Source organism: Cystoisospora suis (assembly GCF_002600585.1).
Source record: "Cystoisospora suis strain Wien I chromosome Unknown contig_4110, whole genome shotgun sequence".
In the NCBI taxonomy this organism is placed as follows: domain Eukaryota; phylum Apicomplexa; class Conoidasida; order Eucoccidiorida; family Sarcocystidae; genus Cystoisospora; species Cystoisospora suis.
Window position 1 is genome coordinate 44679 of NW_027156903.1, and position 16667 is coordinate 61345.

Genomic DNA, 16667 nt, shown 5'->3' on the forward strand with positions numbered 1-16667 from the left:
CTGTCTCCACTCAACCAGGTTACAAGTTCGCAGCCTCGTTTCAAGCGACGGACTGCAAGCCAGACGGTGAAAACACTCTCTTTTCCATCTGTCTTGCTGGACTGCGGAGTCTCCCTAGATCCCGTTTGTAACATCCGGTATCAGCTTGTGCCCCCGCTAGTCCGACGTTCTACTGGAAGCCCGTTAGCAACACAGGCAGGCAACGCACAGCCAGAGGGACAGCCTGCTATAGAGTCACCTACAAATATCGCGGGAGAGGAAGGATACCCCCTGTTTCTGTTTTTCTTTTGTTTTTTGCTGCACCAAGACGCACGTGTGCGGAACTACCGGGCGGTGTGCTGGACTACCGCACGGTCAGAACCATGCATGCCTATGAGTTTCCCGTGTACCCAAGTGTCGGTTACTATCATCCTGCAGAGAGCGTTTATGCACAGGGTTATTAGCGACCTCACGTGAACTTGGCTAACCCATGCGTTGCCCGCATGCGAGGATGGTTGCCCCTCAGTTGCAGTGGGGGTTTCCGCCTACGTTGGGGCTTCGAGCTTCTAGTCAGCTCGTGCCCCGGACCGTGTATGCTGGGTTCGCCGTTCTGCCTGAGCACCGTCAGCCTGCCCGATTGTCCGACAGCAGGCGCTACGGGCTCCGGCGTAACTGCCATAGCGGAGTAGTCGGGAGGGAAACTACCGCGGCGAGTCTATCCTATCGCACTCCATTGTGAGCAGCAGCAAGTGTCCGAATGCAGCCCAGCCCCGGAGTGGCAGAACGGCGCAAGTATCATCATTCCGTTGTCCACGTCGAAGTTCCTACCTCCTCTGGCTACGTGTCATTCCGTGGAGATCCCGCGTTTACTTACTTCAAGACGTCGCGATTTCTTTCACATGGGCCGCAAGTCATGCACTGGCTTCGGTCCTTGCCACTTGCTTGAACATGAAACAGATTGCTGTCCTAGAATGGGGGCCGCCGTCCATGTGTCAGCGCTCCCCCCGGGAGCGGTTGAACATAGCAACGAAGTTTATGCCGGATGGTCCATTTCTACCCGCTATTCCCTACGATGAATCCCGACTGGCTGGAGTAGGTAACCAGTGCTGCGTCCGGTACGCCCTCAGCGCATACACCAAGCTGGACTCCGCCATACGAAACCTTCGCCTAGCGTTTGGGTATGGCTTTGCCGAAGCAGTCGGGTACGTCAACATGAAGGCACGGAAACACCGCTGTTGCACCGAGCACGCACAGTACCTTCAACGCATAGAGGCATGGGCGATCATGAAGAATGTTGATGCTGTCATATGGATAGACTACGAAAGCCTAGCAAATAAGCTGAAACAAGGCGAACTGCCGCCCACTCTAGAGGAGACGCAGAGACTCGTGAGGAATGCGTTCGAAGCGGCGAGGACATGGCGTCGGCCGCTCATACCCGAAAAGGAGAGGCAACGGCGGCTCAAGCAGCAAAGCGTTACTGACATGACTTCTTGGACAGGGCCCCCCCGCAGCCTCGTGCCCCCGCGCCAGATGCCCTGGGTTAAGAGAGAAATCCGGAGGCTGCAACAGAAGGAACGACTCGAATACATTCAACAGTGCACGCAGGTTGGTGGAGATGACACACGCTGGAAACCGACAGACCGCCGCTTCTCCCCAAGGTCATCAAACTATAAGCGCGGACTCTTCGTCATCGAACTAGGGCTTGACAATCGCGAAGTAGCTTTCAAGACCTATACTCGACTGGCGTCCACTCCACGACTCTCCAATGCATCGCACCGCCCCGTGGTGTACGGCCAAGGCAGGAGCCGCACTCTTCAGCCACAACGACGCCATGACGCCTGTAGACCCATCGGGCGGTGCAACAGCGACAAGTTTTATCCTATGGAGCGATGGCAACCTTTGCAAAGTATTCAAGGCCAGAGGAAAGCAACCAAGCAGGGCTTCGAGTACGCCTCGGAACCTTCTAGCCCTTACGTCACTGGTGAAGACCACGGTTCGGAGGGCCTACCAAACCTCGCTTTGGAGACCGAGCGTACGGGTACGGCGGAGCACGTCGAACAAGACGCCCCGTCTGCCGCTTCTCAGGGAGGACTCGCGATGCAGCTTCCCTCCGAAAGAACAGCAACTGGAGAGGGCACCCAGATAGACGACGAGTGGGACACCCTCACGCTTATTGACGAAGGACACAGGGAGCGGTCTAAAAGATATTTCAGTCAGCCCATCAAGGACGTACTCCAGAGCATGGACCACGCCGGCAAAAGAAGCGCTGACGAGTTTGACTTTGAGAAACTGAAGAGAGAAATTCAGCCAGAAGTCGTAAGTGCAGAGAGGGCACTCGTTGCGCTGCAGCTTAACAACTCCTACAGCTCTGGACCGTCATCGCCGGAAAGACATCATCTGTTCATTTGCATTGCGTTCCATCCGAATTGGCGTGCAGATCCCCCCCTTCAATTGCATCTACCCCAGAAGCATGACTCCAGGTAACGAAAGGAATGGTTCTGTCCGGCTCTGGTAGCTTGGAGCGGCCGTGGCAGGGCATTGCACTTACAGAACACAGACAACGCAAGAAGACAGAGATGATAAAGGAATTCTCTCCCTTGGGTGTCCACCAAGCCCCTAGCAGCTGCCGTCAGACATCTCTTTTTGTGGCCAGTCCTCACAGCTTGACCTGCAACTCCTGTTGCGATACCGCGCTTCTAGGCGCACCCCTGCTCCGTTCGCTGTCACCTTGCCAACTGTTTCAGGCCCAGGACGATACAAGTACGCTGACCCCTGGGCGCCGACGTAAGCGACTGCATCAGTTTGACGGCGTGTGCGGGGTGCTCGCCAAGAGCTAGCCAGCCTGTCAGAGGGAATTCACTTCGAAGGCCGAGGCTTCGCTGCCTCGTCACCGTGGGCGGACGTTGCCCGAAACCAGCATTCTACCCCTTTTACGTGATTTTATCGTAGTCTCCACGCTCTGGAGTCCTTGTGACAGGCCTCGGGGACACACCATTGCGGCTGTACGCAGGCCGCCTACTATCTTCGCAGAAGCGCAGAGGTAGGTACGTCTACTTGTAGGACTGCGGGCAAAGCGCAGCCCCCGCGTTCCTGGCGAGAAGTGAAACGCTATTGCCCGGGCTGCCAAGTGTGGTCGAGGGCAAGGAAAGGTTGATCTGCAGGCGGTGCGTAATTGCGGTATCCCATAGTGGAGAAACAAAGACCCTTCCAGTTCTCACCCAGCACTTTTTTTGCATCTGGACGTATAGGAGAGCCACCGACATACCTGGCTGCACCGACTACGAGCCTGAGGTACGTCCGGCAGGGCGGCCTCGCCGGCGACAGATTCTCGTGTTAGCTAGCTCAGGGACACCCGATCAGCGGGAGTAAATACAAGCTCCGACCCCGAAGACAGAACAGCTCTTTCGACTTGCGCTTCGACCCACATGTCAAGGCTCCAGTGATACCATACACCTGTGGTCAGACACCAGTGTTTCTGTGTGAAATGAGATGTAGAAGCCGAAGAAGCACACGTCTGCAGTAGCCTTCTCCACTGCACCAAGGCATATCGAAGACGAGGTAAGATCCTTCCGCCATGGCCGGAACTGCCGGAAGGCTGGAGCACCTCCTTGATCGACTGAAAAGAGCTGTTGCTGCGATGAGGGGTGCGAAAATAACTGTTTCTCCTGGCAGCTGATGAGGTTTTCCTGGGTGCGGCGGGGGTTCACCTGTGAACGCCTGGGGCTGTGGGCGGCGGAAGCCTGGCTGCAGGCCTTTTCAGTACGCCGGGCCTTAGTTGCACGCTTTCCACGCCTTGAGAGACGTGCTGCTTTGGTGGTGGTGCGTTTGTAGGCCAAAGCGGACAGGGCAAGACCGTTTATAAGTCCGGAACACCTGCTACATGTCCCGAAGGCGGATCTGCCGGGTAAGCGAGAAAGCGAGATCGTCAGAGGTGCCATACTGTGGAACTTCGCAGTCCACCACGGCATAGGACTGACAATCCTGGAGAAGTCTTTAGAGCCCTCCTCTGCCATTCTTGCACACGACAAGCAGGCAGCTAGGAAAGCATGCAATACATGGAACCATTCACGGGGGCCCAAAACGAAATGCCCTGTAAATCTGGTACAGGCCCCGGCGACTACGAAAGCCGAGTTGGAGCGTTCACGGCACCAGGATACTCAATAGGGAGAGCCCAGCGGTTCTAACCGTCAACTTTGTGAACGGCAAGACACTGTTTCGGCCACAAGCTCGATTGGGTTTCATTACCCCGTTACGTGAAAAGAGGACTCCCGGGCTCAGAGCGAGAACAAGCCGGGCCGGGCTGCCAGTCCCCGGTCTGACTGGCGTCCTAGGACAGTTGTCTCTTCTGTAGTGACCTTCACCAGACGGGCAGTGCTGGATTACTAGCGAATAGAATGTACGCACTACTTAGTGCCGGTGTGTCCGATGAAGCCAACCCAGGAACTGTCGTAAAAAGTCTCTTTCCTGTCTCCACGAGCTGACAAAACTTCCGACTACAGAGGCTCCCTCATTCCTATGGTGAGATTCCTGTGGACGCCTGTGATCGAAGCGAACTGTATTACGTGCACAGCCCCGTTGGTGTTCTTCGTGTGGTTTCTTGTGCCGATTAGGGGCCCACGTCATGATTGACAAGTTACCCCCCGACATTGCCGCCGGAAGGGGAGTGGGAGACATAGAGTTGGGGAAAAGAACTCCACTCCAGCCAGACTCCCGACCATGTACTTGAACTGTAGAATCTGGTATATACATCGCGACACAGAGCATCGGCCTAGCGTCGGAGTTTCTACGCTCGATCGTGAATAGCTGGCGAACACAGCAGCGGCGCCCAGCAGCTATGTACCTTCTTCCGGACTGACAACGCCTCGAATCGGGAATAGCCGCGTTCAACCCTATAGCACCCAATGCGTAAACCCAGCAGGCTTACAGCGGGGGTGCTGAAAGCGTATTAAACGGACAACTCACTAAGCGAAAACACAGGCAGGCACGAATGAAGCAGAGCCGTCTCGATCGCCTTTCGCAGTACACATGGCTCCCGTTTGACTGCTTAAAGGTCAGCCACGTTTGCCAAAAGTTGCTCCAAGATGTCTGTTCGCTCAGCTATACCCGTTTGGTATCTTCGAAAAGCTGCAATGTACCGGACCACGAGGCTGGTGCCTGAACGTGGCCGAAGCCGTGGTTCTTTTCGGAATTAGCTCTCGTGCGTAGGGACGTTTTGGGTGCACGAGAGAACTTGAGCCCGGCAGCTATTTCAAGGCGTTTGATTGCGGACTTCGGAGAGCTCGGAAGCTTGCGTAGTACTTTTTCGTGTGCAACTCATCGCTGTAAACTCTCCTCTGCTGGCTGGCCGCCGTCAGCCAGACGCGTTCGCAGCAGTAAGTGAAGTGATGAACGTTCTAACCCGCAACAAGCTAGACCATTACGTGTCTGCCCGCCACATGCAACGGGCCCGACGTAGCTTGTTTCACTGTCTGTACTCTCGTCGGCTTTCTCCGACTCGCTCTCTATTACAGTGGATACCCGTCGGAAGGGCACCCGCGCTCCGGACGAACAACATCAAGGACGTGTTCAGTTGAACAAGCAACCGGGTAGAGACCGGTTCCTTCTCCAAATGCTAAGCAAGGACTCCCCAGCGCTCCAGCTGGTAGGTTGAACCTATAACACAACCCTAAATTGGACACAGTGTTTGCAATAGACTTCATTACGTCACAGCTCGTTTTTTTGCCATAGTAGCAACAGCAATTGCAAAAGCCTCCAGGACGCGCACGGGAGCTCTGAAGTCAAGTGCATAAACATCTTTCGACATTTTACCCATCATGAAGTAGATCGAGCTCTGGTCCTCGTCATCGTCCTTAGCCTTTCTTCCAGAGTGATCCGAATTCGATCCGGTTCTGCTCGTCCGACCAGGACAGGGAATGAGCTGAAGATTCTTTGCTGACGCAACCTTCGCTCTGCCAAAAAATGGAAGGGAGTAAGCTTGTAAAGTCTCGTCCCACTTGGCCTTCGCCGTCTGCAAATTGTACGCGCCGCCTGCAAGATAACGACACCGGAGAAAACGCATGCTTGCTCTGAATATACAGAAGTTCGGGAGAGATATATTTTACAGCGGGATACACCACTAGCCACACGACACCTCGGTGCATGCTTTTTGCCGTGGCGTGTCCACACACTGTATTTGCGGATAGCTCCCTATCTGTAATGTGATGGGACACCGCGACAAAGCTCTTCGCTCATTTCTATGCGATGCCCAAAGGAAGTCGGAAAGTATGGACCTGCCGCTTCGACTGCGGACACTTCGGCCATACACGTAAAGTTATATGTATACCTGCTTTGTGACAGTGCGACAAAACCACATATCTACTCTCTATCGAGCACATGCGACATACGCCAGTAGCACAACTGCACGTTCCTGCCACCTCCGGGGTACTCAGTCCATCCACTGGGTGAACAGGCGGCTCCTGCGAAAGCGACCTGTGGTTTCGCTCGTTCAGCGAGAGACGTGCGCGGACTGGACTGCAGCACCATTACCTTCGCCTCACTCACAGCCTTCTCTTCCGTCGGCTAGCCGGCACCCGTGGGAAGGAGATTGCCCCTCTTTCTAGTGTAGGTACTCACCTTGACGATTAAGCCGGACCCTCATCTGCCGAGGCATGTCGCCACGCAGGTTCCTCTCGAAGTAAATACAGCATAGCTCTCCTTCTTGATTATGTGGTAGCACAGTGATGGGGTCTGCCTCCTCCTGTCCGGCGCTCTCCGATATCTGTTCCGTTCTCGGACCGTGTCCACCCCTTCTACGCGCAAACGTCGCCTCAACAATCTCGCCCTCTTTTGGCTGCACCCCCCTCACTGGACTGCGCTCGCATGTATCGAACAGCACGTTATTCCAGGCCTTTTTCTTTCTACTTCTATCCGACACCACACTCGGTGTCTTATTCAGCGGTGACGATTCCTGAGCGGCGATAGCACTCTGTTGAAACGACCCACCCACCATGTCGACAGCGTGGTCATCAAATGGTAATTCCCAGTATTTGACTGGAGTTTGTTTCCTGGTGGCATTCATTGTGTTTTCTTTGTTGAAGTCCAGATTATCTTTTCCCCATTCTCCGTCAGCCCGCGTTAACATGTTTCTTTCCCCTTCACGAGGAACAGAGCGTGTTAGACCGTGCGGTTCTTGCTCTTGCGTGTGATAACCTATTCGACTTGGACTGTAAGGGGTATAGTTGTCGGGCTGAGACGAGGACTCGGTATGAAAGAAAGGATGATTTGATGCTGCTACATGACCTGACTCTCCTACTACTACTACTCCTCCTCCTCCTAGTCTATCACCTCCCGTAGTGTTGTCCTGCTGCCCCCCTATTAACGATTCAACTTCGTACCTCCGGAATAGACGAGTATAGATACATTTCTCAGTTTCGTTCAGTGTCGCTATCCCTAACTGATCATTATACACTTGTTTAAGACCCCAATCCGTCATGGAGAACTTCGTTCCCCAGAAACTTCCTTCAAGTGTGCCGATGTATTCTTTTCCGTACACTCTTGCATCACCAATAACAGCCAAAAGTTTTTGGTTCATTGCCGCAACTCTAGGCGACATAGAATTCTTAGAAGACTTCTTGCCTGTCGCCGAGGTCGTACTTGGGTCATCTACAAAAAAATCGTTTGCTGTTTTACCGTGCTCCGGTTGAGAGTTTGACGAGTGTCTACTGTCATCCTGTTGCTGTGAAGCTAACAGTGGATCTCCATCGTGACAGAAGGGCTCTGCTGCGGCTATAAGGGAAGGGAAAGGAATGAAGAAATCAACTGAGGAATGCTCTGACTGGCGACGCCCACATAAAAGTACGACTTGCGCATCGCCATCACTGCCTCCTCCTCCTCCGCCCTGACCACAAAGAACTCTTTCATCTAATCCTAACTGCCGACAGCTGCCTGCATCGACTAACAGTAAATAGCTATGTGGATACGAAGACGCTGTTGGGCTACGTACGCGACGAAACTGACAATGCAGGTACCTGTTGAACAGGGGAGATCAGAGAGAGAGGGGAAACAAAAGCATCAGAAGAAGAGAACCAAGAAACACACAAGGACAATCTATAGCACCCCTATGCGGAAGACTACCACAAGATATCGTTTTGACTCATCATACATACGTATCTCAGACCTGCTCTTCTTCTATCCCTTGAAAACAATCTTCTCTGGATGGCTCTCTCTCTCTCTTTCTCTGTGTCCCTGACTACCATCGAAGTCGGTATGAGGGGACGTCTGTGTCTGCCCCCACACCGGACATAGAGACTGCAGTGCATGCATCCTAGAAAAGAGGACCGGTTACATCTCTGGCAAACGAAATGCACCACTCGGGCCTTCTTTCTCTTCCTCTTCTTCTACTTCTTCTCTATCGCTATCTATTGTTTGCCCTTCTCTTATCGACTCACGTATGCTTCCTCCTCCTCTTCACCCTCTATACACAACAGCAGGTTTCTTCGATTTGAACGGAAGAAGTGTCATCAAAACTCAAGAAAAGAAGAAAGAGAATTCTGCTTCACATAACTACGATTTCTATATCTTGTAGTGAACAGGATGGTCATCTTCCATTACGTACTAAGGCAAGTCTTGCATACAGCGACAAACGACGTCAGTTCGTATCTGGTGTCTCACGCTCTTCTCACGGGAAGAAGCTTTCATACATCTACATCCATGGAAGAGAGAACTCACGGTTGGGCCCTCCAGAAGATCTGCCGCCTGACTAAGCTACCACTACAGCAAACTCTTCTCTAGGCAAATTCTTAATCATGTAACTGCATAGTGATCATATGTCTACGATGAGATGTGTCATGCTAAGAAAGATCTTGCCGTCTCATCGAGACCTCCGTTCTTGAAGAAAAAGAAAAGCAAGCAGAGGGGTATAAAAAGAACACGACTCTTCAAAACTGTACACAATATAAAGTTCTCATCAAAGTACGAAAAGAATCCGGAAGACCAAAGAAACAAAACAAACACCTTCTCCTATATATCTATCTACCTATCTATCTATCTACCTTTGATCTATGTTCAATCTATCTATGTAAAAGAAAGCTGAGAAGAAGCGAACTGATATAAGTCCAATTCTTCTAGTCTTATAGAGCGAGGTAGGTGGTGTTAGTTGATTAGCCGGTTCGGTTGCAGTTTGTCGCCCTTACCCGTGTGGTTCCTCAAGGAATTTCGTCTTAATGAAATTTTCCTCTTCCACAACTCGACTGAAAGTGTGAAGGGGTACCTACACAAACAACAGCAACAAGCAGAAGAGGAAGAATCAAGGCAGAGAGAGAGATTGAAGACGCCGCATCTTTCTGAAGAGAAAATAGAGAGGAGAGATCAGTGACAGCTCATACGGTAAATAAGAGAAGCTAGAGGAGGAAGAAGAGATCTACTTTATCAAGACCATATACGACCTCTAAGTGTGTGTACAAAAGTAGCTGCTCTAAGAAAGCACATTCTTCTCTTTCTACCGTGTCCAGAGAAACACGTAGATAAGAAAAGAGACACTCTCTAATCGATTGTCTTCGCCAAAACAAAGAATACAGCTTTTCTTAAACTGCATCTATGTATCTGTCTATCTCGAGAGAGAGATGTGTCTCTCCCTCCCCTCTCTTTTTGTGTATGTCTATTTCTATGTGTAAGGAAATGCATGCAGATCGACACCTTACCACATAAGTAAGATGAGTGAGAAGCGCTTGACGTATGCTGAAAGATGCTTTTCTCCCTGTACACTTTTCATAGATGGAAGGAGGAAACCAGTCTTCACCATTAAGAAATTTCGAATAGATTTCTTCTTCTTCTTTACGAAGGACAAGCCCAAGGCGACCTCGATCAGAATACGAATCCTTTATTCTATAGAAGATCTTCAGCTTTTCCCTCTTCCTGTGTCCCTCTTCTGCTTCTTCTTTACTCCCTTTCCTATCTTCTTCTTTTTCTTCTCCTTCTCTCCGCACAATATAGATTTCTTCTACTCGAATCCCTGCTATTCCGCTCATCTTCTCTCCATTAGGTATCTGCCCGTTGGTCTGTGAAGATGCTCCGTTGAAAGAGAAATCTTCTACCTTACCTTGATCCGTACATAGGAAGGCTTCTCCACAGACATGGGTTCCTTCTGTTCTCTTACCCAAGAGACCTTTCTTCTCCTGATCTGTATCTCCAGCCTTTCCCCTAAGACTGTGTCTTGGTCTTTCTTCTTCTCCTGGCCCAGGCTCGTTGCTAGTGTCTTCAGAGGGTGATCTCTCATCGGAGTGTATCGACTTGACATTCTTATCTTTCTCACTTGAAGTAGTAGTTGTGGATGTGGAGAGCTGACTCGATTTCTCTTGGTTCGAAAAGAAAGGAGGAAGAAAAGGATAGAAACTTGTGCCACTACTACTCAGTCCGCTTTCTTCTCCTCTCCATTCAGAAGGAAGTCCTTTATCTAGAATCACATGCTTCAGTAACCAGTAACAGCTGTACATACACCACATGATACCACAGGAAGACAACCCGATCAATCTTCTGACTGTCTTTGTATACGTCCACATAGTTTTTCCTTGACTAAAGGCGATGAAGCAGGTACGCGTTCATATCAGCGGGAATCTTACGAAGAGGACATGATCTGTTCTTTCTCCTTCGAGGAACACCGTTTGAAACAAGAGAATGTCTACGCACTCATTCATCTCTTTCATTCTTCTCTCCTTATGCTTTCTCTCTCTTAACGCCTCTCTCTGTTATCTATTGACGGCGATGCAGAAAGAAAAAGGGACTGAGAGGTAGATCGAGGACGTCAAGAAAACTTACCAAGCTTCATGCGATAGGAAAGACAGGCAAAGGCAGACCAACTACTTCCCAAGAAGAAAATCTGAGACACCGAGAATGCCTCCATCACTCCCGCTTTGCTTTCAAGTACTAGGAGAGACAAAGTTGTCGAGGTTTCAGTCCTCCTCACAACTCTCCTTGTTCTTTTACAAGTAGAAGAAACTTCACTACGCCAACACGTCTCTCCTTTTCTAATGAAATCGTGACAATATAGAGAGAGGACACGGCCTCTCGACAGATCCGCATGAAAGGGAGAGGAGACACTGGTCCAATGCGGAGACACAAATGTGAGAGAAGAGGAAGTCACTGGTAGGAGACCCAGGACGCACGTGTAGACATACCACATACCTACTGTTATATGCATAGGGCGAGAGAGAGACAAAGAGGCACATCTAGATACGGTCATACTGATCTCGATATGTGTGAAGAGATGTGTGAAGATTACGGATCTTCACAGCTGGAACCGATTTACATGAGGTCTCCGCACACACTTCATGAAGATCATGTCCAGTCTAGATCAATTTGAAGGGTAGGAGTCTTCTTTCTAAGACATGCCTCTGCATGCGCTACTACATATCCATTGTATACACCCATAAAGACAAAGTAGCACTGAAGTTCACAGATATCTATCTATCTATCTATCCATCTATCTATCTGACTTTAATCTATCTATCTATCTTTAATCTATCTACCTATCTTTGGCCTATCTATCTATCTATCCATCTATCTATCTATCCTTAACATATCTATCTGTATATCTAGATCTGCAAACTGTGTATAAGCTGTTGGCAACTCCCGTGCAGGTGCCATCCAGAGACTAGGCGATCTTACGCGACCTCTCCGTGAAAAGACAGAAACACACTGCAGGGAAGACCTCCATGCATGTGGTCACTTCATCCTTCTTCCTTACTTGTCCATGAGAAAGGAATCGTCATATCGATGAGCTATACAGCAACAGACAGGTAACAGAGATTCATCTAACTTTCTTACAAGACGATCTCCTGTCACCTGTTTGATAGAATTCAAAGATATATACGCGATCATTTGGCTTAGTCTCTCTTCCTCTTCTTCCTCCTTCGCTCTCTCCATCCCCCGCCCGTCATAGTAAGAACCCAAGACGCAAGGACCAGTCATGCCATTCGGGTGTACATACACCTGAGGGGAAGAAGATGATGACCCGATGACCGGCATTGAAGACGACAGGGCCACTTGAGGATGAAGAGGAAGAAGATGAGGAGATAACGCAGTAGGCGGTTGTCTCATGGTTTGTAGAAAGGATGGAGAAGGAGAAAGAAGATTCTGAGAGTTGCAATTGCTTTCTTCCTGATGTGAAGAAAAGGAGTGTTTTGTGTTTCTTTCCCGTGTTGATACGGACATAGGAAAGTAAAGATACTCATTCTCAGTCTTTGGACTTAATGCCTGAGAAAGAAGTAGACAGCTGGCATAAACTCGGATAAGAAATTCTGTCTGTAAACCTGTCGAAAATCTCCATGCACCTTGTAGAATCTTTGAGGAAAAACTTGAAAGAAATGACGCAAAATCCTCCCTTTCCTTCACTCCTCTTTCATCTACCTTATTCCTCATATAACCCTCCTGACTCGAGTCACCCTGAAGAGCACCACCTTCTCTTCCTGTACCATTCTTCTCCAGTGTATATACACTTGCCGATGACGTAGGGGATGACGGAGACAAGTAAGGACCTGCGGGATGTGCTTGATTCTGCAAAGATACTCCAGGTGTATATACACTCCGATCATACGACGGTGAAGAGAACTGTCTCTCTACACTATCTCCAGCTCCTCCTCCTGAGATGTTTGATATACAATAAGATTGAAACGAATCTCTTCCGTTGAACTTCCCTGTCATTCTTCCTGTCTTTTCTTCTTCTTCTCTTCCTCCATGAGAAAATAACGGGGGAACAGTATCGACGGGACGACAATCGATTCTTGACGGATGGCTACCTCCTTGGGAAGTATCGACAGAACCACAGGAGAGATCTCGATGAGAAAGATCCTCTCGAGAAATCTCTCGACACTGTCTATCAGTCTTACTTACAGAATCGCTTCTATGATGAGATCCATCGTCCTCACCATATCTCTCTTTATGAACTTTCTCTCCTCCCGTCTTTTCTTTCTCTGCTAGAGCAGCTGTCTTCTGTTGAGAGCAAAATTCAATGACTTTCCATAATGCTTCAGCGGTCACATGGTCTTCTTGATCAAAAACGAAAAGAGAATGTTCTAAGCAATGCTTGATATTCTCCTTCCTTTTCACTTCTCCTAATATATGACTTAAATCCGTATAACGGCTCTCGTTGTTCTGTCCTGGACTGACTCCGGTGTACATACACCCCATCTGAGGTGTATGGGGAGTATATTGACGGACTTGTCCTGGACTTGCTTCGGTGTACATACTATGGGGAGTAGTGGACTTCCCTGGTGTGGTTCCGGTGTATATACACCCGCGTTCAGGTGTATAAGGAGTAGTATGATGACGGTCATGTTGCTGCTGGTATGTTTGGGGAGAAGTCATTGAAGCCGGATTTGAAGAAGATGGCGGGAGAATAGAAGATATCTTATCTTTCTGTGTCTGACTGAAACTCCGTCGTCCAGATGGAGATGCATGAGACGGAGAGAAAGAGTCTAACGAAGTAGAAGAAAACAATGGAAATGCTTCAAGGATGCATCGATCTACATAACCCGACATCGATACAACGTAACTCTGAAAAGAGATACCCTCTTCTACTCCTCCTTTTGTTACACTTTTACTTCCTCCTCCTAGCCCGACAAGTCTGAAGGGTTCACTTCTTCTTCCGCCTGTCTCTTTCTTTCGAGTAACTACAAGACTCGAGTCCTCACCGTTCACAGTCCCTTCATGACTTTCTTCTTCATCCTGCATGCACGACACAAACATCCATCAAGGCATCTCATCCTACCCTCTCTCTACACGCAGATCTAGATCTATCTACCTATCTCCATGTACACTCAGTACACACAATGATACACAAATAACGATATACACATTCGCATACAGATAGATAGATAGATAGTATGGAGATGCATGTATATACAGAGATGACCTCTCCCTGGAATGCAATTACTTCTTTGAGAGCCTAGGTACACATCCAAACAGAAGAAAGGAAAGCTAAGAGGTTTGAAGAGCAAAACGAAAGACGCTTTCTGACTTTGGCCATCTTCCCATCTTATCCTCCTTCCCCGAGGTCTCCCCAAGAAGAGAAGGAAGCTCAGTTGGAGAAACGTATCTAGCCCTGTCTACAGCAAAGCATACCCGGGAGTGAAGAAGAGGATCTCGATCAGATGCGGAAGATGAGGAAGAAGAAGAAGATTCATCTAGATATCTACGACAATACTTTGTCTGAACGATGTTCAGTAGAATCTCCCTGCTACTCTTCTTCCCCTCTTCTTCTTCTTGATCTCCTTCTTCGGGTGTCTCCCCGTTTCTCTCATCGGAGGGATCGTCGCCAAGTCCGGGGAAGAAGGCATTGTTTTCGCTACTGCTTGGTATCTGTTGCTCTTTGTGTCTTTTAAGATACTCCATGACGAAAGGATTTCGACAGATATCCTGCTTTCCTTGAAATGAAACCTTTGTAGAACCTTCAACACAAGAGAAACCTGATACCAAGACCCTGGGAAGGAGAAGAGCCGGGGGAAAAAGTCGACGGGACAAGGGGGTGTATGTACACCTGATTGTTCAACTAGAGAAGGCGACTGAGGAGAATCAGTCCAGACATACGATCGAAAGAGGGCCAAGAGATCATGCAAGAGCTCACTCGTTTTCTTTACCTGACAAAGACTAACAATGCAGAGAGTGGTAAATTGTGTCTGAAAAGTCAAGATGAAAACAAGGACTTCGTGAGGAAAGAAGAAAGATCCTTCTACGATTCTTCTCTTCTTCCTTTCCGATAGCACATACGAAAGAGTCTAATTGAAAAAGGAGTAAGACAGAATAAACGAAGCGGGCCTATCTTCTTCTTCTTCTTTTACGTTGCATTCACTCTCGGTCAAAAGCTTTCTTCACAAGATACAAGGAGAAAGAGAGATAGAGAAACCGGAAGAAAATTTTGGAGAACTCCACCTGAAGAGAAGAGAAACATGAACCTCGGATCAGAAATCAAGATAAAGAGAAATGCGATCGACTAGAAAAGAAGAGGAGAGAAGGAGGAGGCCGAGGGACAAGAGAGTAGGGAAGATGCAAACTCAAACACACCAGGGTGCTCTCTCATCATCATAAGAGTGGGTGAACTTCTCTAGCCAACGACAGGTAAAAGAAAGGAAGAGAAAAGAGAGAGAGAGTTAATTCATTTCTATTGAATGAAAGATAAGACATTCTTTGGGTTGTTGTGTCTAGACTCTTCCTTCTGAAAAAGAGAGAAGGACGCGCGTTGACGGGAGAAAAGAAAGGAAAGAAGACTCCCTGGGAGAAAGGGTCTAAAGAACGTCCATTCTTCATACCTTCTCCTGTCTATCGCGTGGTCTCTCTAGACCTCTATGTTGCGATCTTTATCTCCTTTCTTTTCTTCTTCGCATCTCTTTCCATGAACACGACCAAAGAAAACACCTTTCTAAAAGAGTTAACTTGAAACTACCGCGCTATCTCTCGTCTTTCTCAGCAAAGTTGAGAAGTTGATCGACCACCTCGCGGGCAGCAAGCAGCAGCTCGGCAGCTCTCCTCCGTCACTTCCTTCTCACCGTGGCGGCTTGCTGATCTGTCTGTCTATCTATCTGTCGGGTAGATAACTTTCTTCTGCAACAAGAAACAAGAAAAGCAAGTTCTTCTCTTTCAGACAAGCAGTCCGCTTTCGATGAGAAAGACAGAAAGAGAGCCGAGGAAGTCAAAGAAAAAGGAACGAAACATTTCCAGGAAAGTCTTTCTTTAGAAAAGGTGAGGAAGTGGAAAAGTCGAGGGGAGATCACACGACAGTTGCCCCTGTTCCTTAGGTAGAGTATCGGAGCCGTCGATTAAAGATTCCTCGATGGGTGTCAGGAAAGGACAACATTTTGAGACAGGACAAGGATAAAGTTGAAGATAGAAAGCGAGTGGTCTAGAATTTGATAAGAAAAGAAAGAGAAGGAAGGTCTCTCGTGTTCCTGGATGTTCTTATCTCTTCAAAATAGTTCCTTTCGTTTGCCATTCCTTCAGCAAAAGTGAAAAGAATGGTAATTGAAAAGGAAGAAAGATGAGAGACAGGCGAATGGAATGGAACAGATGTAGGATGAGAATTTCTCTGGGTCTCTCGTAGAAAGGAAACAAGCTTGTTTCTCTTGTCTAGCCTGACTCCGCTTTCAATGAAGAAGAGAGAAAGAGATAGAGAAGAGGGAGAAAGTCTGAGGCGACTTTTCTTGAGGAGTGTAGAGAGGAGAATCGGACAGAACATCGACGGATGGAGAATGAAAAGTATGAGATGGCGATAGAGGGTCAGGGTTTAGATTGTCTCGCTATGATATGAAGCTAAATAGCTTATCAACAAACAATACGTATATCCTCCGACAAGACCAAGGAAGGGATAAGGTCCACGACTTCACTTCTACTCTGCGTAGAGACACAGACATACCGAGTATCTCCCGAGCAACCATTTCAAAGGCTTCTCTACTTGGGTCTTCTTTACTTATGTATCATACCACGCAGGCGAAGCGATGACAGCCTACGCATAAACATATATATCTATGTCTATACATACTTGTAACTGCTCTCTTTCTCTCATCGTTAATCTATCTTTCTCTACTTATCTATCTATCTATGGTGTAGTAGTGTGGAAGAGAGAGAAAGGATGAATGAATGGGAATAGCTTCCTCTCACGTTTGGTTTGTCACGTCAACAAGATGAGGGGAGTGAAATATTCTCGCCAGTCCCACGAGCCTCAT

General features: G+C 48.6%; 2 protein-coding genes across 2 annotated transcripts; one reads left to right on the top strand and one right to left on the bottom strand.

Moving 5' to 3' along the window:
- Window positions 1–1860: 1860 nt before the first annotated feature.
- On the top strand, window positions 1861–4608 carry CSUI_007660 (uncharacterized protein; the record flags this gene model as incomplete). Its single annotated transcript, XM_068067805.1, has 5 exons — window positions 1861–2295; window positions 2724–2763; window positions 3475–3537; window positions 3811–3883; window positions 4590–4608. 5 exons carry the CDS (start codon window positions 1861–1863, stop codon window positions 4606–4608), a joined length of 630 nt encoding a protein of 209 aa, XP_067920222.1.
- Window positions 4609–5644: 1036 nt separating this feature from the next.
- CSUI_007661 (tub family protein) lies at window positions 5645–15387 on the bottom strand. Its single transcript, XM_068067806.1, has 6 exons — window positions 14074–15387; window positions 11699–13677; window positions 9657–10440; window positions 9150–9226; window positions 6592–7985; window positions 5645–6006 (listed from the first exon to the last, which is right to left on the bottom strand). The coding sequence occupies exons 1-6, from the start codon at window positions 14341–14343 to the stop codon at window positions 5678–5680; spliced, it is 4833 nt and encodes a 1610-aa protein (XP_067920223.1). The 5' UTR covers window positions 14344–15387; the 3' UTR covers window positions 5645–5677.
- Window positions 15388–16667: the final 1280 nt, after the last annotated feature.

What these genes read in the sequence shown, in the direction of transcription:
- CSUI_007661 (XM_068067806.1), bottom strand. Translation starts at nt 14,343, where the DNA reads ATGGAGTATCTTAAAAGACACAAAGAGCAACAGATACCAAGCAGTAGC. An exon ending in TTCCTTGAGGAACCACACGG is followed by an intron (nt 7,986 to 9,149) that starts GTAAGGGCGACA and finishes CCTGTTCAACAG; the next exon opens with GTACCTGCATTGTCAGTTTC. An exon ending in GGTCCGGCTTAATCGTCAAG is followed by an intron (nt 6,007 to 6,591) that starts GTGAGTACCTAC and finishes GTTATCTTGCAG; the next exon opens with GCGGCGCGTACAATTTGCAG.